General features: G+C 39.3%; 1 protein-coding gene across 2 annotated transcripts in view; it reads right to left on the reverse strand.

Moving 5' to 3' along the window:
* Esyt2 (extended synaptotagmin 2) overlaps positions 1–22,872 on the reverse strand; it is a 110,660-nt gene that overhangs the window by 27,836 nt on the left and 59,952 nt on the right. For both annotated transcript variants that reach the window (XM_038336074.2, XM_038336075.2), the window contains exons 5-11: positions 17,862–17,934; positions 17,566–17,655; positions 10,188–10,243; positions 6,958–7,078; positions 4,002–4,178; positions 2,744–2,826; positions 512–560 (exon numbers count right to left, since the gene is read on the reverse strand). In XM_038336074.2, coding sequence (XP_038192002.1) covers positions 512–560; positions 2,744–2,826; positions 4,002–4,178; positions 6,958–7,078; positions 10,188–10,243; positions 17,566–17,655; positions 17,862–17,934 — 649 coding nt within the window. The remainder of the gene's footprint in view (positions 1–511; positions 561–2,743; positions 2,827–4,001; positions 4,179–6,957; positions 7,079–10,187; positions 10,244–17,565; positions 17,656–17,861; positions 17,935–22,872) is intronic.

A 22,872-nucleotide genomic window follows, 5' to 3' on the forward strand; every position in this document is an offset into this window, starting at 1 on the left:
GCCGGGTGGCGGGACACAGCCCGCCGCTTCACACTACACCCTTTATGTATTCATTTTATTTTACTTTTATGGCATTATGGATCACTCTTCTTGTTGGAAGCAATGCTTTCTTGCTGCAAATTATTAGTTCATTTACAGGTGCCTTTACATATTAACAGCACCATGCATCTCTGCTATTCACTCCACTACAGTGAAAATTCCCATACTGTGAGTTTCTTGCACAGCTCTGCCCTAATGCCTACAAGCTATCACAGTCTGTCTACAATAAAGCCAGTTTTACATTTTGTGCTTACCCATACTTCTTGACCCAGGGCTTTGAGCATGCTAAGCAAGCATACTACTACTAAGCAATACCCTATGTCAGATGTTTATGAAGCAAATATTGTCCCTATAGCAGTAGCTAGGATTCTCAGACTGGGTAGGTGGGCAATAGCAGTGGGTCACAGTGACTCTGGCACACAAGAGGTACCTACAGTGTTCACTAAGTGGGCCAAAATCAGAGAAAACTTACTTCATCTAAAAGGCGCTCCTTCTCAACTTCAATAAGATCAATCATAAGACTATAGGAATGAAACAACAAAAACATTTTAGAACACAGAAACATATTTCTTCCAGTTGAAATAACTTGAGTATCTATGGCAAAGAGCTCTAGAAATGCAAACTATGCTATACAATTTTCCAGGAAACAAGCTGCTTTCCTCAAAGCTTTCTATAATCTATGCCCAAAGAAATCAAAAGAAGGGTAAGAAAGAGAAAAGTCAAATTTTTGTGGTCAAAATATTGAGCACACACAAGAAGGCCAGAACTGACTATGTACGTGTGTGCATGTGTTTAGGCCTGAGGCTGACATCAGGGGTCTTCCTCAGTTACTCTTCACCCTATGCATCAAGAAAGTATCTCTCAAATGAACTCAGAGCCTGATATGACTGGTCAGTTTGTTCTGGGCACACCCAGTCTTCCAAGTGCTAGAAGGACAGACAGCTGCCATGCTTTTCTGGCATTTTTGTGGATTCTGGGTCTGAACTGATTCTCATGCTTACATGGCAAATGCTTTGCAGTAAACTCCCAGCTCTAGCTGATTTTTTTTATGTTTTTGAGAGACAGTCTCACTATTTAGACCAGGCTGGCTTTGAATTCACAAAGATCTACCTGCCTTTGCTTCCCAAGTACGGGGATTAAAGGTGTGCACCACCATACCTGGCTAGCTAATAGGTTTTTACATGTCATCCCTTGGTGCTACCAGTCATCACTGGGGATTCAGCTATTTGCATAATGAATTTTAAGTCCACACTATATCAAGTCCACTAGTAGGTCAGAGAGTAGGTTCTATTATCACCAAACAATCCTACTCTAATTCAACCATGGCACTATTTCCACAGGAATGGGGAAGAAGGGATTAATCTACACATACTTCTGTACATATCTCCTAATCTGTCCGCTCAGCCCTAGTCAATGACAGCATGCTCCTAGTTGCTTTAATGACCTCTCATCTACATGCTTACATAGCATATTTGATTTGATCATGGTCCAGGTCCTACTTAAGCTGTGTACACAGTCACAGACTCTGAATTTATAGCACAACACATGGGTCTTAGAGACACAACACACAAGGCAATACTTGGTAAGGCATAAACTTCTCCAATGTAATCTAATCCTCTACCATCCCCTCCCCCCAAATAAACTCATTTAAATAACCTTAAATAGACATGTATAGATGTTTGTATGCATATCCATTCATTATGTGTGCAGATGCAAATGCACAGATGTGAAGGCCAGGGGACAACCTCATTTATTTTTCTTACAGTAAAATGTATGGCCTTTTTTTTCTTTGTGGTTTTTTTGAGACAGGGTTTCTCTTATGCTTTGGAGCCTGTCCTGGAACTAGCTCTTGTAGACCAAGCTGGCCTCAAACTCACAGAGATCCACCTGCGTCTGCCTCCCAAGTGCTGGGATTAAAGGCATGTGCCACCACTGCCCGGCTTGGTATTGTGTTCTTGAGACCAGGTATCTCACAACCCATGGATGGAACTCATTAAGCAATTTTAGACTGGGCCTAATAATCCCCAAGGATACATTTGTCTTTGTTTCCTCTGTGCTTGAATTATAGGCATTATCAAGGCTCTTGAAGCTAGAGTTTTAGGCAGCTGTGAACCATCTGATGTGAGTCCCAAGCACTAAGTTTGGATCCTCTGGAAAAACAGCAAGTTGCATTCTTAACCACTAAGCCACCTCTCAGCCTCAGAAATGTATTTTGAAAGCTATATTAATTCTTCAACCGAAGCAAATAAATCAGTATTTACTATTCCAATATGTGGGTACAATGTAAATGACTATACCCTAGAAAACTGAAACAGCTTAAAATTAAGACCACATTTACAGCTTAGAAGGACGTATTTATAGACCTCCCTGCACAAAGAGGGGCTCTGCACAGTTGCTGGGGCCTCTAGTTTGCATGGTCTAATTGGCTGGTGGAATCAGGCCTAGTGCTATTGTTGCTATAATGGATTTTTTAGAAGTAAAATTGTTTTAGAAAAATATCTGGTAAAATAAATGCTACACATAAAAGCCATGGAAAACGTATATGTGTAAATAAATGGATTTTAGAGCTTGCATCAGTGAGAGAAAGAGAGAGAGAGAGAGAGGAGAGAGAGAGAGAGAGAGAGAGAGAGAGAGAGAGAGAGAGAGAGAGAGAGAGAGAGAGAGAGACTGCATCAGTGAGGATGTTGCCAAATTCTTTCTTCACCTTCCTAAGAAGTCATCCTTATCTGGATCTTCATCAAAGAGTTCAATCTCCAGTTCTTGTCCAGGGTGTTCATAGACTAAAGCCTGAAAATCAAGGGTTTGTCGTTACTGCAGGTTTACTGCCACAGTCAAGTACCAAGTATGCTGATTATAACGAATATCACCATGTACTTTCCTCTAGCAGTCAGCAGTTCTAAAGGTGTACTTTCTTACTGTCAGACCACACACACTTCTTGATGACTGGGCCATTCTAAAATACCTGCCCACAGCAAGTCGGCTGGGCATGTTTCTTGGTTACCTGAATTCCCTATCAATGGGCCCTGAAACAGGGTGGCAGTATGCAATTACTGCAGGCCTATCTAAGGCCTAAGGTCAAGTGAAGATGCAGGAAATAGCTCTAATATCTGAAGTAGCTCCATCCAAATGCTTACCTTGAAAAACCACTAGCCACTTAGCCACTCAAAGAATATGGAACTGACAAGGGGACAGAAAGCACAGCGTGACAAAAAAGGAACATATGCACTACTATTCTCAAGAACAACTCTGTTCTTTAAAACCTCAATTTTGGATCCAGCAATTTAAGGCTACATTTGACGCTGCACTTGAAGAACATTGACCACAGTACTGTACTTAGTAGCCCAGGCCTCTGCAGGTAAAGAAATTCAGTGGAATGGGTATGAAAAGTAAGGCCGAACCTGGCTGGGTGTGGTGGTACACGCCTCTAATCATAGCTCTTGGGAGGCAGAAGCAGGAGGATCATGAGTTGCAGGACATCCTGAAATACATGCATATAACATCTCAAGGAAAGGAAATAAAATGTAGAGAAAAAAAATGAACATAAAATAAAACAAAGCAAAAGGAAACTAATTAACAAAAACAAAAAGCCAATAACCATGAAGTTATCTATCCACTGAGATGTAAAAATGTCTAGATATTTAATGAAAAAATGTATAAAACAGCATATTTTAATGCTTGTATTTTAGCCATATGTAATATTCTATAGCCAGAAAAATGTATTTATATTAAGAAAATATATTGCCATTAATCATTGTGGCAGCCTTACATTACTAATGCTTAAAAATCCCTTGTGTTCACATTACATGTTTTTTTTATAATTAAAAAAGTACAAAATTTACTCAAAATGGGAAATTAAAAAAACTTAAAACAATGGTCCAAGTTAGCTACACTTCTGTGTGACAGATCTGGAATCAGACTTCTAGTGCCCTCACTCAGTTACTATATATGGCCCCACTGCTTACCTCATATACCTCATTCCACTTTGGATTAAGGTTCTCTTTGATAATCTTACTCTGGAAGATTTGGTTGCCCACTCGGATAATTCCGTAGGGGTCTGATTTTCCTTTGACGAGGCCTTTAAGGTAGGTGTCTTTTCCCTGAAGATCCTGAGCTTCAATAAAATGAATTCTTAGGACACCCTGAAAAGAGCAGCAAACTACTTAGACTATTTGCTATGAAGAATGGAAGACACACAGTGCATACCCAAGCAGGGACTGTGACGGTTCAATGGGAGACACACAGTGCATACCCCAGCAGGGACTGTGACGGTTCAATGGGAGACACACAGTGCATACCCCAGCAGGGACTGTGACGGTTCAATGGGAGACACACAGTGCATACCCCAGCAGGGACTGTGACGGTTCAATGGGAGACACACAGTGCATACCCCAGCAGGGACTGTGACAGTTCAGCTGGGACAAGTACTCAGAAAAAGTATTAAGGGAAAACAGTATATCATCCCACTAGAAAGTAGAAGTGTTTATGGGTGAGGACTCCCCAGTAGGAATGCAGTGAGCCACACAGCTGCTTTCAGAGAGCCTTGAGCATTCTTGGTCAAGGGAACACTGACTGCAGAGGTCCCAGTGCAGCAAAATACTTATGCCCAGGAAGTCAATAACAACAGGGCCCCAAGGCTCACCAAAAATCCTTACATTCTGGGACTAAGTAGGTACTAACTAACATGTAGGGTATATCAGACCTGCTACTAAGCACTTCTTTTTAGCAACCATGCCATTCAATTTTTAGACCAATTCTATGAAACACTATCATTAGGCCTACTTTGTAGAGAAGACACGGAAACTTTGAAAATATGCAGTACTCATCAAAAATAAAAAGTTCTTCTCAAAAGTTGTCTTATTTGTAGGAGAAAAATATATACTCATTTCATTTATGACAAATAAAAGTTTGGTGGGGTAATAATAATAATACTCTTTCTCCAAATGCTTAAAAAATTACAGGCTAACATTTCTGGTTTGTCAGGACAAGACAAACTTCTCTGAAGATGAATATACTTCAGAAAGCACTAAAAGATTCTTGTCTGTAGTTTCATATGGCTATAGCTAAGATGATGTGGCCACATCTTTTCCCAACATTGGTTTTAAGTTCAGAAAACAAAGGGAGTTGGATCTAAGCTGGCTCGAGTGCTTACTATACTTAATACACAAAAGAGACTCCTGTATCTTAGAAGAGTTCCCCTTTTTATATGTAGAGTATCAAATCTGTTAAATGTGAACAATATAAGCTTATCATCAAATTAAATGAAGTGTGCTTTCTTAAAAAAATAAAAGGAATAGGCTAGGACATAGGTTTAAGCCTCAACATCAAAGAAAGGTTCAAAAAAAGAGAACATATATATATATATATATATATATATATATACACACACAGTGTGTGTGTATGTGTGTGTGTCTATATGCATGTATGGTCATGCGTGTTTGCCAATTTTTGTATTATTGAAATCTAAGTGAGAAAAAATGGCACTGAGGCAACGCTATTTCCATTTCAGAAATAAAAATGGAAACAACACAGCCATTAAAATGGCACCACCTTACTTCCTGTTTTAGTACAACTAGAATGTATACATTCTAGGATAGAGTGTATTGTCAGAAAGCATAGAGTGTATCAGTACTATTCTTTATTGTAGACAATCCACAATACTACTACTTTCTTGACCTCTGTGGATCCACAACAAACGGCTGACAGTTAGAACTGAATCTCTAATGACAGGAGACAGGTCTCACTTTTGCCTACAGTGGTTCTGTCTACTCAAGGTGACTCCATAGACATATGACCCAGTTCTATGCTCTACATTTCATAGAAGCTGAAACTGAGGTCCAGCCATAAATACCTTCAAGTTCAAGAGTTCTGCTCTTTCTTTTTCGTTCAGTACAGTTGTTACACAAGTGCCTCTTCTGTCACTGTGTAATCACACTTATTTGTCACTTATTTGAATAAGAATGGCTCCCATAGGTTGGCACTATTTGAGAATTAAGAGGTGTGGCCTTGTTGGAGGAAATGTGTCACTAGGGGTGGGCTGTGGGGTTTTAGAAGTCCAAACTAGCCTCAGTGGTTCTCTCTTCCTGCTGCCTACTGACCCAGATGTAGAACTCTTGGCTCCTCCTCCAGCACCATGTCTGTCTGTGTGCCACCAAGCTCCCTGACATGCTGATAATGGACTAAACCTCTGACCTTAAGCAAGCCCCAAATGAAGTGCTCTCCTTTATAACAGTTGCTATGGTCACAGTGTCTCTATAGAGCAGTACTAACTTCAATGACTAAGACAGTCACCTTATACACTAAGAATTCTAGAAATAATCACATTCCAATGTCATATCAGAATTTTTATTGCATCAGCACTCTCATTTCACTTGTTGAGAATGATTATATCTCCATAAAGACACATATAGCATATACCTTTTGAGATGATTTTTGCCAGCTGTTCACTGCTATCCTTATGACTTGTGATTACATTTGTAGAACTGAGCCCCAGTGATACCCTGAACTGAAGGGGGTGACTGAAGCATAAGAACTCCTGAAGTCTCTGGATGGCCTTAGGGTCAGAGGCTCCCTAATACATCTCTGAGGGAATGCAGGGCAGCTACCAATGTATTAACACAAATGGCAACACAGGTGTTCAGAAAGACAAAAAGAGTCTAAAGATTAACACACTGACTGTGGTTAGGCCAGGCGGTGGTGGAACACTTTCAACCCCAGAACTTCGGAGGCAGAGGCAAGAGGATCTCTGTGAGTTTGAGGCTAACTGGTCTACAAAGTGAGTTCCAGGATACCCAGGGCGACACAGAGAAACCCTGTCTAAAAACAAAACAAAAAAATAAAAAATAACCAAACAAAAACTCCTTGTGCTTAAAAGGTCCGTGGTAAGTATTAAATTACTAGTGAATACAAATGCATGCTTACCTTTGGTATGGGAAACCGCAACTGCGCTATTTGAACTTCACTGACAAGAGGAACAGTGATTCGATTGGGAAGCACCAGATAGTTTGATATTATATCCAAAATGATAGTATCAGATAAACCACTGTTAGTTGAGAGACAAAGAACAATCATATATATGTATTTAAATATGTACAACCTTGATCCTACAGCCATGTAGGGGCTGGGAGTTCCCTAACTTTCCCAGAATAGTACTTAGAGGCAATATTTTAATATTTCAGCTACACTACTGTTGTAATTATGAAGCAGAATTTTTTTTTGTAATACAACATAAAATTGTAGCTCCATTTCAAAATTTAATGAACAATCTTTCAAATATCCCTATATGACTTAAACATAGTTATGTTTCTTTACATTTGTTTTTTAACATAAACATTTCAAATACCTGTAAAAGCATAGAGAATAACACAGTGAACATTCACAAACCCATTTCATGTTTATGCATATATTATTTTACTGTTGTATACTGTTTCAAATGAAGTAAAATAATTTAGTTATTTTTCTTCATTCTGATACTTCAATAATTCTGATCTACTATAACAGTGCATAACAAACTCAGTAATACAATTAAAAGACTACAGGAAAGCATTGTATATCTATCTTTACCTGTTTTTAAGGTAGGTGTGAGAATTAAACAATGCATATACGACAATACTTTTGGAGACATATCCATGCAAACTTCCTTACTCTAAAAATTTTTACTAGAACCCTGAGTTTTAAAAAGAATGATGATTATTGCCAGTACTGTCTGGTGTTAAGTTACTAGCAAATATATACAATTACATATGCAAACATGTCCTTTGTGTGATTTCCTCTTACACAGTCCAATTTTATATTTTATTACATAAAATATGCATCATAAATACTATATTCATAAAATATATACAATTACACATAAATTACATATAGAATATCTAAATGTCATCTTATTTTAGAAGGATATTTCTATATATTGCCACTATGCCATAGATAGCTTACTTTTAACAATGTTTGCATATTATCTCTGTATGTGTCATATATATATGTATTTGTGTGTGTGTGTGTGCGCGCGCATCAAGGTATGTGTGCATATTTGTGCATATGCCTTCATGTGGTGAAAAGAGGTCAACATCTGGTACTGTTTTTCAGATGCCTTCTATCTTGTTTTCTAAAGTGAGCCCAATCACTAGGACCTAGGGTTGGAAGATTTAGACTAAGATAGTTGGCTAGAGAGCCCCAGTAATTCACCAGCATCATATCCCTGTGCTAAAATTATAAGTACATGCGATCACACCTAGCTTTTTATACAGATGCTGGAGATCAAACTAAGGTTCTAATGCACAGCATGCACTTTGTCAACTCAACTATTTTCCCAAGTCCTTTAAGTATGTATTTTCATGATATAATTCGATATATACTATAATATAGTTTATACTTACATATAAGATTTACACATTAATAGAAGATATTATAAAAAAGAAATCTGCTTATATTACAACTAAGATGAAACTAGTTATGTGTGCAAATGGAATGTGCATATCCATGTGCACTGAATGTGTCTACTGTGATTGTGTATAGACCCTTGGTAAATAAAGTGGTTTCAGACTGGCTGCAGTCTTGTGAGGGGCAGGGCATATCCTACTATGCCACATTGCCATTTACAGAGGTCATACTATGTTATATGCAGAGCAGAGAGATGATCAATTAGCCTTCTTATTTAAGTTCTCCTATGACGCTGAAGAAAGACAAGGTACAAGAAGTGTTCCTACATTAACCTCTGCAGATACCTGTTGCTTATAGCGACCTAACAAAATCCAGCAGGCACTACTATTTCCAGATAAAGTTCTCCCTTTATGTGGGATACAGCTACACCACTCATGAATTGGGGGCCATGGTATCCACGTAATTGAACATTCCTTGGCTTCTTCTGGCTGTTAAAATCACAGGGCCCACCCCGTCCAATCTGTCTGAAGACAAGGTCAAGGACGCACCTGCAGACTGTATGAACAGTGTGCATTATTTGGCATCAACACCTACCTGAGCCTAACATCCCACAAAGAATGCTCTGGGAGCTGCAAAGGCAGCTGCAGGTTAAGCCTTCTGAGAAAACCTGTGGGACAGCTATTCCCATCTGTGTCCAAGTGCTAAGAACAGTGGTCGGGTTAGAATAGGAGTGTAGTACCCACATCTCAGTTGAGTGACAGCACTGAATTTTAAAGGTGTATTTACAGACTGAATTATTATTATTTTGAAAATTATCATTTGGAGATCTGGGTATATAGATAGAGGTATAATGTAGTTTAGCAAATACAAAATCCTGAGTTTCAGCTGGGTAGTGGTGGCACATGCCTTTAATCCCAGCACTCAGGAAACAGAGGTAGGTGGATCTCTGTGAGTTTGAGGCTAGCCTGGTCCACAAGAGCTAGTTTCAGTTACAGAGCTAGGGCAGTTACAGAGAAACCCTGTCTCAAAACCAGTCCCAGCCTCGAAAAAAAGTCCTGAGTTTAATCCCCAGCAAAAGATTTAAAAGTGCCAACTTAAATCATTATTTTGTTTGTAATCAAGATTCTAATGAACTTATCAAGAAACCTTTCAAGGTTGCACTTTCTTATCCATAGAGAACAGTACTTTTATTAACCTGGCAAACCATGGACATTTTACTTGTGACTTGTCTCAGATTATTAAAGCTGCTGTCTTTTTTAACTGAGAATGAAACAAAACTTGGTTTTAGCAGTCATTTCAGAGGCATAAACAAGTATACGAAAATAGAAAAAAGTAGTCTCAAATCAAAGTTTTGGAATTGAATTTGTAAGCTATTTAAGGATAAAAACCCACAGATTAGCAAAATAGCCACTAGAAATAAATGTAACTAATATGTCATGCATTTTAAACTTCAAACAAAATAATCAAAAGAACAAAAAGGAAGCTTTGTAGGACAGATTGCACTCTGTCCTAATCTACCATTTCAGGCACATGGACAGTGACTCATCTAACCCTCCCACAGGGGAATGTACACTTGGTGACTCAGGTGCCTGTTACAGGACAATTTCCTTGTTTATTATTCATTAAGTTGTTACTGAATAGAAAAGAGCTTCCACTGCTTTGGTTTAGAAACTTCACATCTAGGTTCCAATGTGACCCACTCTCTCAAGAACAAACGTGAGGAGAGGCAGACTTTCCTCAGCAGCTACTGCAGTCAAACCGACAAGACTTACTTCAGTCCAGGGATGTCCAGGAGATTAGTCAATCCTGTCCAGTTAATCTCTAAAAGCTGTTTTTTAAAAAGGAGGAAAAGAATTAAACATCTGAAATATTTCCAGGCATCACAGCAAATACAAATAGGTTTGTGTAAATGAAGTAAGTATGATACACATCATTTCCCAAGGTAATACATCAAAGACAGCTTTCTTTCACTGTACATGAAGACCTGCCTCAGTTTTTACTTTCTGATAATGCCATAATTTTCTCTACTAAAACATATATAATTTGTTTGCCCTTCCCCCTATGGATGGATCCCGAAAATATTTTCCAATTTCTTCTTTATGATAAGTTAACATTCAGTGAATATCCTATGTTTTGCTAGTTTGTCTTTGTTATTTGTTGGTTTGTTTGAGACAGAATTCACTACATAGCCTTGGCTGACTTAGAACTTACCATGAAAACCAGGCTGGCCTTAGACTCACAGAGACTGGCTTGTCTCTGTGACATGCACCACCAAGCCCAGCATGAATACATATGCTCACTTAAAGGGAGAAAGATCTCCCTACCCCAGCAAAATATTCTGATCTTACTAGAAAACCTAGAACACTAGGCATGGTGGCACATGCCTTTAATCCCGGCACTGGGATGATGGGAGGCAGGTGGGTCTTTGATTCAAGGCCAACCTGGTCTACAGAGTGAGTTCCAGGAGTCAGGACTCTCCATCCAGTTCTGATCTTCAAACCCCTTCCTTACATTACACATTATTCCATGCAGTAATCTGAAAACCACTCCCATTATCAGCTTTGACATCCTACTTATTTTACCAAAATAATAACTCAAAACAAAAAATGTCCCTGCCTAGTTGCAATGATTCATCAATTCTTCAGCTTTTCCCCTCAAGCACTGCTATTCCTCAGCAAGATTGGCAAGAGTATAAGACATGTCCACGGCTTGTTCAAGAGATCTATTATAAGCCGGGCGGTGGTGGCGCACACCTTTAATTCCAGCACTCGGGAGGCAGAGGCAGGTAGATATTTGTGAGTGCAAGGCCAGCTTGGTCTACAGATCAAGTTTCAGGGAAGGCTCCAAAGCTGTTACACAGAGAAACCTTGTCTTGAAAAACAAACAAAACAAAACAAAAAAGAAATCTATTACAACATACATGTGCTATATAAAAACACTTTCAGTGCAATGTGCTTCGAATCTCAGTTACTTGTGAGGTTGAAGCAGGAGACTTGCTTGAGACTAAAAGTTCAGAACCAGTCTAGGCAACAAAGGAACACTGTCTCTCTCTTACTAGTTTTATAAATAAAATATCATTATAAATTATCTAATAGATGACTTGTTTAGAAGTGAAGCTCAATGGTAGAGCATGCATGAAGACCTAGATGGGATCCCTAGCACCTGGAAGCTAAGGACTGTCAACTTAAGACAAGCCTGGCCTACAGAGTGAGTTTGATTCCAGTTTCAACTACACAGAGACCCTGTCTTCCCCTCCAAAAATGTATGCTTCTGTTTGAACAAACATATGTGAATGTTACCAGCTTATATTAGGCAGCTATGACTTAAGACTGTAAAGGCCCTAACATGGCACTAAAACACCAACCTGTTGTTAGTACTTAAGTGATATAAACATAAATAGAAAATACATCTCCACAAAAGAACATTTTAAATGCTATGTTTATCAAAACAACTCTGAGATTCCATCTTACACCTGTAAGAATGGCCAAGATCAAAAACACTGATGACAACTTATGCTGGAGAGGTTGTGGGGAAAAGGGAACACTCTTGCATAGCTTGTAGGAGTGCAAGCTGGTACATCCCCTTTGGATGTCAGCGTGGTGATTTCTCAGAAAATTAGGAAACAACCTTCCTCAAGACCCAGTAATACCACTTTTGGGTATATATCCAAAGGATGCCCAATCGTGCCACAAGGCCATGTGCTCAACTATGTTCATAGCAGCATTGTTTGTCATAGCCAGAACCTGGAAACAACCTAAATGCCCTTCAACCGAAGAATGGATAAGGAAAATGTGGTAGATTTACACAATGGAGTACTACACAGCCGAAAAAATAACGACATCTTGAATTTTGCAGGCAAATGGATGGAGCTAGAAAACATCATTTTGAGTGAGGTAACCCACACACAGAAAGACAATTATCACATGTACTCACTCATAAGAGGTTTTTAAACATAAAGCAAAGAAAAGCAGCCCACAAATCACAATCCCAGAGAACCTAGACCACAATGAGGACCCTAAGAGAGACATACATAGATCTAATCTACATGGGTAGTAGAAAAAGACAAGATCTCCTGAGTAAATTGGGAGCATGGGGACCTTGGGAGAGGCTTGAATGAGAGGGGAGGAGAGAAAAATGTAGAGCTCAATAAAAATAAAAAAAGAGAAGTCAAATAAGGAATGGCTAAACAGATATCACAATTTGAGTCATAGCACCATGAAAGCTATGCTATAGATCTGCCAATCCATTTATTTCTTGCTACTCACAATACAAAATGTATATACATTGAAGTAATAAGTGCATCTGCAAAACTTTCTACTAAACCAAGAGCCCATAGCAAATCTTGTATTACTCATATACTTCTTATTACAATATTAAGTTTAGTGACAGGAGCAGTTAGAGTCAAGGGGCAGTTATTGTGAAGAAATTTTAATACCTATACCACACATCTACAAGGAACAGAAAGTCAAACCCTGAGAATTCAATGTGGAAATCTTTTATTTGTTATTCTTCCTTTACTATGTATACCACATATTATTCTTGATACAAGCCTATGAGCATAGAAATATGGGAAAATGCAGCATACCTATCTCTAAGAACAACTAGAAAATAAGCAGTAGTCTCCATGTTGAGTATACTTGATTATATTTGCTTAAACTATATAAATAACTGGTTTTCTACCATCACTGTTAATACATAAACAAACTCACACTGCAAAAAAGCCACACAATTTCTAGAACTATGCAAATACTTCTCATTGTCCTAGTTCACTTAGCAAATGTATGATTCACAATATAGGAAAATTTACGAATGCAATAAAGTTGGTAATGTTCTGAGTTTAAACCAAAAAATAAATTTAAAAAATGCTATGCTTATAGGCACCTAGAGAAAAGGAAATCTCTGAAGACAAACTACTAATCGTCTTAAAGAAGCCTTCCTACTTCCAAAAGATTAGCTGGCATCAAAAGTCTCTGTCTTGCACAGTTCAGGACCGTCATGGCAGGTAGCATGCAGCAGGCAGACAGGCATGGAGCACGCTCGAGTAGTAGCTCAGAGTTCACCCTGAACTACAGAGAAAGCTAAATGGGAATGGTGCGAGCTTTTGGAACCTCAAAGTCCATCCTCAAATGGCACACCTCCTCCAACAAAGTCACACCTCCTAATCCTTCCTAAACAGTTCTACCAATCTGAGGAATCATTCAAATATATGAGCCTATGAGGGTCATTCTCACTCAAATTACCAAAGTATGTAATAACGATCAGTTGTGAAAGTGCCAGTGTTTGTGGGGATGAGTGAGACAAGTGTGAAATAAACAGGTCTAAATAACAGTGTGAGTAAGTATGTGAGAACATGAGTGCATAAGGACACAGGGAAAACTGCAGGAGGAATGCAGTTATGGAAGCCCCCTGGAAAGCATTCTTGGAAAGGCAACTAAAATGATTTGGTCCCTCCTGACCCCCCTAAAGACTGGTGTTAGGATAAGAGAACCAGGGCCTCTGGATGACCAAGACCTCAATTTCAGGAGACTAAGGCGTAATGGAATGTTTCTAAACACAGGAAGCCATCTCTGAGCTGTGGCAGAAGCACAACAGACAATGTGGTTCATGGTTATGAAAGAAAGACATATTTTACCTGGAACAACAAAATGTGCACAATTTTATTAAAGCCATAGAGATGAGTCATCAAGGTGGCTCAGAGTGTAAAGGCACTAGCTGCCAAGCACCATGGCCTTAGTTCAATTCTTGGAACCTATGCAGGAGACAATAAGTTGCCCTCTGATTTTGACATGTGTGCCATTGTGTACTCATGTGCAGGGCACACACACAGAAACACACACACACCAAATACCTGAAAAGTGCTTTGATTTAGTATTTTGTTATCATTTTGTTTTCAAACTGCTACCACATGTGGAACATGGACTCTGGGGTAAACTAAATCTGTGTTCCCAGGCCAAGGCCATTCACAGCTGACTCCAAAACAGAACTAGCTTTTATCCCCTTTGATTTAAGAGTTGTATTTTTTTGCATTGGCACAAACCGTACAGGATGTATGCTTTCAACATATCCAAAAACTACCTAGTGTGATTGAGTGCCCTGTACACGTCCAATAACAGAAAGGAGTCCTCTGGTTCCTCTAAATTATTATTTGGGATGCACTTTTATAAATGCATGAGCACATGTGCCTATGTGTGTAGGAGAGAGGTCAACATTATGTGCATTCCTGTATTGCTCTTCACTTTTAAGACAAGGTCTCTAACTAACACAGAGGTTACCAACTTTCTAGACCAGCTGGCCAGTAAGCTCTGGAAAAATTCCTGTCAGTGCCCCCCCCCCCAACTCCCAGCCCTGGGTTTTTAACACTGGTTCTGGGCATCTGGGATCAGGTCCTTACCTCAGTGAAGTACACAGCAAGCCCTACTAAGCCATCTTCCTAGCCCTTCCTTTGGTTATCAGAACTTTTTTATTTTTTCACTCCGAGAGATTCAAATCTATGGCCTGACACATGGTAGGCAAGGAACTGTAGCCCTGAGCTTCATCCCTACTGGTTATCAGAACACTTATCCACACTTTCCTCCTTACTCTAGCATCACTGTAGTGTCAGAACTTCACTAAAATGCTAGGCCTATATTTAACATTTTACTGCGCGCCAGGCATTGTAATACATTTTATTTATTTATTTATTTATTTATTTATTTATTTATTTATTTATTTTTAAGGATTTCTTTATTTATTATGTATACAGTATTCTCAGTGCTCTGCCTGCAGGCCAGAAGAGGGCACAAGATCTCATTACAGATGGTTGTGAGCCACCATGTGGTTGCTGGGAATTGAACTCAGGACCTTTGGAAGAGCAGCCAGTGCTCTTAACCTCTGAGCCATCTCTCCAGCCCCTTGTAATACGTTTTTAACAGCATGGATATCGTGACCTAGACTTTAGTGTCACTCACGTTACAGACAAGGAACTGGGACTCAGAGAAATGGAATGGGCTGCTGTCATGGCAAGAAGTCAAGGACACCAGGCAAAGCCACCAACTGGCGCCCACACTGCACTGTTCCCTGTCCCCACAGCATCCCACCACTATTCCACATGGACTGTTCCCTTGACTTCAAACTTCATCGTGTCAAGGATGTTTAGGGTTCCCTCCTCAGTAAGAACCACATTATCAAAACGAATTAAACAGTCAGCAAGCAGAAAAACATGTAAGTGTTTTATACGAATCTTTGGCATTAGTCTCTGAATCATTAGGGCAGTTAAAAAAAAAGTAAAACAAAAAAGCCCTTTCGGTTATATTTTCACCAGGCTCACGGAGAATGATTTGGCAGCAAACAGTAGTAAGTTCTCATATTTTCCAGTTGAAAGTAACTGAAAAAATTCCCTTCCCTCTAAAGCATGTTCAGTGGTTTTATTCACCATATATGGAAAAGGGTGATTCTGATATTTCATCCTTCTGTTCTAGGCATTCAAATGCTCTGGGAGTTAATACTGTAAGCTTTTTAAAAAAGTGATTTCACTGGTGGAAGAACTATGAGAGACCACTGCTACGCTGTGAGGAAGACATAGACCTTGGTTTTGTTACTCTAGGGGAGAGGATCTTTATATTAAGAATATTTCCAAAGACAGAAATATTAAACTTTTTAGCAGTTTATTAAAGAACTTTAAAAATAGCCATAAATGAAATCAGTTCTTACATAAACTGGCTTTTAAAAAAAACTGGTAGGAGAAAAAAGGATGTATTTTAAATCTGTGAACTTATTTCTCAAAAATTCAATAAAGTAAAAATGAACAGATTCCTTGATAGCTTTTTGAATTTTAATGCAAATGGCCTACTTAAACACATGAAAAATCAGAAATTGAGAACAACAGTGTTAGGGGCAACAGAAGCATTTCCATGCAGAAGAAGCAGTGTCCATGTTACACTTGATTTGATCTAGCTAAACCCACGTTTTCAAAATCAAGTAATAATTTTCATTAAGTCTTTTTAGCCAAATTATACACAATGACCCTTCCATCTTAAATTATGCATGATGGCCAGAAGACTTGCCAAGGATCATAGGCAGTGTCCCTCTTAGGAGGCAGCTCACTGAGCCTCCCTGAACTGTGCAGACACATGTGCCCTTCATGTAGCACTAACTGCTCCTGCCATACAATTTTCAATACTACAGTGGCAACTTGTCTTGGAAGATAGACAGAAATCTTCTCGAAATAAATTAAGTAAAGCAGCTTAAGATAGCCAGAGAAAAGGATAAGAATTAAAAAGTAAAAGACATGGTTAATATTTTCCCTCATTAGACATTCCATCTCCATAGTTGGTGCAGAGTGGGCAGTAGTGAGAAATGTGGTTAGGATTGGGGAGTTTGGGCTTCAAATGCAGGCCGAATGCTTACTCAGCACACATAAAGCTCTGGGTTCAATTCCTAGCATTAAAAAAAAAAAGCACTAAATACAGCACTAATCATAGGCTGCAGGAGCTTGGGTAAGGAGAAAGAAGCCTGTCTGATAAAAGTAAGAAATAGCATCTTTTTTGTTTTAGAGCATTTACAATAATAACAAAAGAAATACAATTTAAAAATATGAAGTGACAGCATCATCCTTAGGCAAGGGCTAGAAGACCAATCAAAATTCCATTTGCAAGCAGAACATACAAAGCTGCACCTCTAGTTCATCAAATACAGCCCACCAAAAGAAGAAAACACATTTGAAAGAAGGAACACTTATCTCAGGAGGGGAGTCAGAGAGAGAAGCCTGTTTGGACTAACTGGGGTCTAAGTCAGAGCTCCAGTACCTAATCTCTGGGTGACTCATACAGATAGACCTCTTAAGTTCAGTTCCAGGTCAGTAAAAGGAAACAGTATCTAGCTTTACAAGTAGGAGGATTAAATAAGCAAATGCTATAAAATTGTCCTTAGTGACAGGTCAAAGGTAGCTTCAACTTATTTAGTTAAAAATTTCTTTCCTCAACTCCACAAACAGACATTTCTATATTCAGGGAAGACTATAAAGAGATCACACCCTTACTTAAGGCACAAAGAAGTGAAACACTCAGGGAAGAGTTAAGGACAGAATCTTGTTCTTTCACTTTATCCTTCTGTATATGCATGTTACTGCCAAGAGAGGGGAGAGAAACATGACATCATGAAATAACTACTTACTGGTTTCCTAAGGAAGAAGATGGACAAAGCTCCAACTAGAGGCATGTCTCCAATCAGGGGCTCCAGGATCACCCGCATGGTCCCATGAATCTGAACTCACATAGGAAATCACAAGTCAGGAAACATAATTCATCAAGGGCACTTGGTGACCGTTTAGCACATGGCTTGACACTTTACTCAGCTATAAGCACAAATACAAACTTACTTCAAAAACTTTGTACTTAATAACAAACTCCATAGCTTTTTTTCTGAATATATCCTTAGAAACTCTAAAAATGAAAATTTGAAAAACTTACCTGAATACTTTTCACACCAGCTCTACAGAAGTATCGTTTAATCTCCAAGTCAATCTCACAATTCCCTACAAAACTAGCACAGAAAAATCCTTCATTACACACAGTGAGTGAAATTAATTATCCTCTTTGCTATCTATTAAGATTAGGCATTGCAAAGCACATAACCAAACAGAATGGGTAAAGTAGCCATACTCATACTGTAGGCAAAACTGATTGAAAGATGTAGCCTGTACTACAAGACTACTCCGGCTCTCCAGGTTGAATGGATATATTGCTGTCAGGTTTCAACACTGCTATATCACCTGAGAGGAATACTGTCCATATGCTCTTGGTTTTGCTACACATAAAAATCTTAGTTAAATTTAGATATCCAACAAATGGGAGGCTGAAGCTGGAAGACTACTGTGTAAGACCCTGTCTCAAAAAAAACCACACAAAACAAGGTAGATAAGGATATGCTTCAGTTGGTAGACTGATTGTCTAGCATGCAAAAGGCTGTGGCTTTTAATATCCAGCCTTACATAAATCAGGTATAAATATATGTTGGATTCTTAGCACTCAAGGTATAAGCAGAATGACATCATTCTCAGCTATACAGAGAGCTCAAATCCTATCTCAGAAAACAAAAATTTTAAAAGCATGCAAACATCCAGTTTCAAAGGAAAACATAAATAACAATGTGCAATCTCTGGAGTGCTCCTCCCCCCCATAATTTTTGTATTGATTCTTTGTGAATTTCACACCATGTACCCCAACCCCATTCATTTCCCAGTCCTTCCATATCCGCGCTCCACCCTTGAAACCTCCTCCCAAAAGAAGATAATAAATGTTGAAGCTGTGGTATGTCAGGGTGTGTCACACCATATATCCTTCTGTCCAAACAGCTTTACTTGTAGCATTCACTGTCTGCTTCAAAGCCTCTGGCTTCTGCTATACTATCAATATTGGATCCTTGCTGGGCCTCCTCTCAGATAGCCTGCTGTTGTTCTGAGTTATGGAGATCCTGCAACTTTGGTTCCTAAGGACTGACCCCTTCAGGAGCTCCAGCAGCACACAGATGGTACGTGGCCAGTTCAAAGCCCTAGATGTGGGCCTGGGTGGCAGCTGTCCTGGTCAGCCTGCCAGTTCTCCCGCCCTGCCCAGGCTAGGACAGGACCAGTTCTCCAGCCCCCACTCCACCAAGGTCAGCTCTCCTGAAACTGCCCACGTGCGGGGTGGGGCCGGTAGAGCACTCCTTTGATGGAAGATGTTTTTATTTGTATAATAATATCTCCATTTAATGATGAAGGACTCTCATTGGCTAACAAAGAAACTGCCTGATCCATTTGATTGGCCGGCCCTTAGGTGGGTGGAGTAGACAGAACAGTAAGAAGGAAGTGAGGTAGATGGCTCAGGCAGACTGCCGTGCCTCTCCTCAGGGAGACAGACGCGATGGAGCCAGCTACCAGGTCAGACATGCTGAATTTTTCCCGGTAAGACACCATTCGTGAAGTTACACAGATTATTAGATATGGGTTAGTCAAGATGCTAGTAAGAGGCTGAAAATAATGGGCCAGGCAGTGTTTAAAAGAATACAGTTTCCGTGTAATTATTTCAGATAAAGCTAGCCGGTGGCTGGGAGCCGGGTGGCGGGAAGCCGGCCCACAGCTAATCACTACAATTTAAAACCCAAAAAAGGTTAGACTTTATTTTGCCAGCAGTAGATCTCACCAGCTTTCTTCTTGGTCACAAAAATCCTCACTCAGATGCTAAACGGGCTTTATGACGTTAAAGGTTAGAAACAGCTTGTTAACATTTCGCTTTTCTCGGTGATTAGTTTCAAACATAAATATAAAACAAATGGTTCTATACAATGACAGTGCAAAGCAGGCATTTATTGCCAACATAAGCATGAAATATTGAATATATTCCACACGGGATGGTGTGGGATTTGATCTGTCTTAGCTGGGGATACTATTGTTATGATGAAACACGATGACCAAAAGCAAGTTGGGGAGGAAAGGATTTAGTTCACTCACAATTTTATATAACAGTTCATTCAAGGAATTGAGGGCAGGAACCTGGGGGCAGGAGCCAATGCAGAGGCCATGGAGCGGTGCTGCTTACCAGCAGGCTTGCTTATAATGTTTTCTTATAGAACCCAGAACCACCAGTCCAGGAATGGTCCCACCCATAATGGGCCCTCCCAGACTAATTAAGAAAATTACCTACAGGTTGCCTACAGCCTGATCTTATGGCGGTGGTTTCTCAATTGCAGTTCTCTCCTTACACATTACCCTAGCCTGTGTCAAGTTGACATAAAACCATCCAGGACAACCTGTATCCTTGGTTCTTAAAAGTGCAGTTGGTGTTAGCTGGGTGTTGGTGTAGCATACCTTTTATCCCAGCATTCAGGAGGCAGAGGCAGGAGGATCTCTGTGAGTTCTAGGTTAGTCTGATCTACAGAGTGGGATCCAGGACAGCCAAGGCTACACAACACAGTGTAGCCCTGTCTCAAAAAACCAAACAAACAAACAAATAAAATAAGAAGTATGGTATCACAAACCTGGGGAATTTGATGAATCAAATCAGGAAGGGTCTTAGCCCGTAGTCTCAGCCTTCCTAATGCTGTGACAACACACTTCCAACCATAAAATTATTTTTGTTGCTATTTTATAACTTAATGTTGCTACTCAGCAGTATCTCTCAGTTCCTAAGTCCATGGGACACATGTTTTCCACTGGCAGCACACCAGAGGTTGAGAACCACTGCTCTAATCACTTGAGCAAAATCCTTCCAATATACATTGTATACAGATTCCTCACTCCAAGGAATAGTCTCTACTTGTTGCCAAATTTACGGGTAACCTGCCTTAAAACTATCAAATTTCCCTTTTAAACCAACAGAAAAAAAAATAAATAAACCAACAGAAAACCTAGCACATGTTCTCTTTATTTCCCGATTCTTTTCAGCTTCCCCTCTCTCCTGCTGCCAATGTAGCTAAGGTCTTTACCTAGAACATACAAAATGGCAGAGTACATAAGCTGCTAAAGCTGTATTTCATTCAAAGAACCACTAAAATAATCTGTTTAATGCTAGAACAACGAATGAGCAAAAGGTTTCTGTCCCATGAAGCTTAGCATTGTCTCCAGCCTAACCTCAAACACAGGTGGACGACCATAGAGCTTATACCCAGGCCTGTTGGCCATGCCAACTCTTTTATTCCACTGATGATGATGGTATTTGCACAGCATCAAATATTTTAAAGATGAAGATTTTCCTGTATCAAAGACATTCATTGCTCCTTTTTTAAAAAAAGATAATTATCGCGGTATATTTTGGGGTTAAGCCCATTAAACCTCTCAGGGTGCAGAGCAGGACGTCTATAGCAAGCAAAAACTGGCTGGGGCAAGGAAGGTATCTGAGAGTAGAACAAACAGACTCAAGCACGTTCGTCCTGCTTGTTTCTTTATTCTTTGGTGAAGAAGAAATGGGGCTGTTCTCTACAAGGCTTTCAGTTTATATAAACACAGACAAATTTAGCAATTCCATAGGCGGTAACAATAGCATTAAACAATCAAACACGAATTTCATAGAATCACAAAAACTGGTGGATCTGCAAGGAGGTGCCTTGTGTCTCAGAGGGGGCATGGCTGTGGAGCTCCCTGAAAGATATCAGGAGGATTAAGAATGGGACTTTATGCCACAAGTAAATCCAGCGTGAGTTTTGCATATTTTATTTTCTAGAGTATCTGAAGTTAAATTTTTGCAGTACAAGTTTCTATAAAAGTACATGGAATGTCAAAATTTACTATATTTTAACAAAAATGTATTATTTGGGGATAAATCTTTAGAGTGCTCTTCTAGAAGTTGGAGCAACTTTGAGGACACCAGACAGATCACTATTCTCCATATTTATGTTTATTGGCCATTGCCAACAGGAAAAGCTATTTTTAATGTGTCATCGGGCTACATGGGAGTTCTAGGAAAGGAATGTACCAATTCAGAACCTTGTTTTTCCCTTTTCTTAAAATGAGAGGTTTACAATTTTATTCATCTCATAAAACAAAATAAAAAAGCAGAACATAGTCTAGAAAAAAAAAGAATGGGACTTTAAATCACTACAGAATTGTAAGAAGTTTTCGTGCACTAACTATATATCTTAAGTGTAGAAATTTATGATTAATTGTAGAAAAATGCAGCAGTGCTGTTGCATTTTCTGAACATTTCCGCTTTCTTCCCTGGTGGCTGGGAACACAGCCTTGGTAGCCATAGTAACACTAGGGCTTGTGAGGAAGGCAAGGTGCTTGATTTGTTTTAGCACCTAGCTGGGTGAGGTAAAAAAGAGTTTCTTTGGAGGCTTTGCTTTTGACTCTAGCAGGGTGCCCAAGTGATAACTGAGGCTAGTTTTAGAGACTTGTTTGTTTTTTCCTATATCTCTAGGGGTAAGGGTATAAAGAGTTTATTTCCTGGGCTATGATCTTATGTTAATTGAAATAAAGGTGAAGGGTAAGTATAGAATATTAGCAGTTTGCCAGGTTAGAACAATTACACTTTGCTGCATCTGCTGTTAGAGCAGACAGACCTCTCTACTCAATGCCTCCTGTTTGGGGCTCCTTTCTTGTCAATGAGCCCTGTCAGTAAAGTTGTGGGGGACTAGTTTTATGTAGATTTGTCTAATAGATCTGTCAGTTATATATTTACTGTATAATATAGATAACTGATACAAGGTCTATACAATTATTAATATACTCTGGAAACTCGCAAACTATTAAAAATTATCCTTAGTCTAGGCTCAAAAAAAGGGATTCAACTGCTAATAATAATTTGCCTTGTTTATTCTGAGAATCTTTCACTGACACCCAGGGCTTACTGATTAAGGCTAGAGTGGCTGGCCACAGCATAAGAGATCCTCTTGTCTCTGTTTCCTTGATCCTGGGATTACAAATGAACCACCATGCTTGTTTCTTTAGTGGGTTTTAGGGACTGAAAAAAGCAACCATTTGGTCAATGGAGCTGTCTATCGAATCTA

The sequence above is a fragment of the Arvicola amphibius genome, chromosome 7 (assembly GCF_903992535.2).
Source record: "Arvicola amphibius chromosome 7, mArvAmp1.2, whole genome shotgun sequence".
In the NCBI taxonomy this organism is placed as follows: domain Eukaryota; kingdom Metazoa; phylum Chordata; class Mammalia; order Rodentia; family Cricetidae; genus Arvicola; species Arvicola amphibius.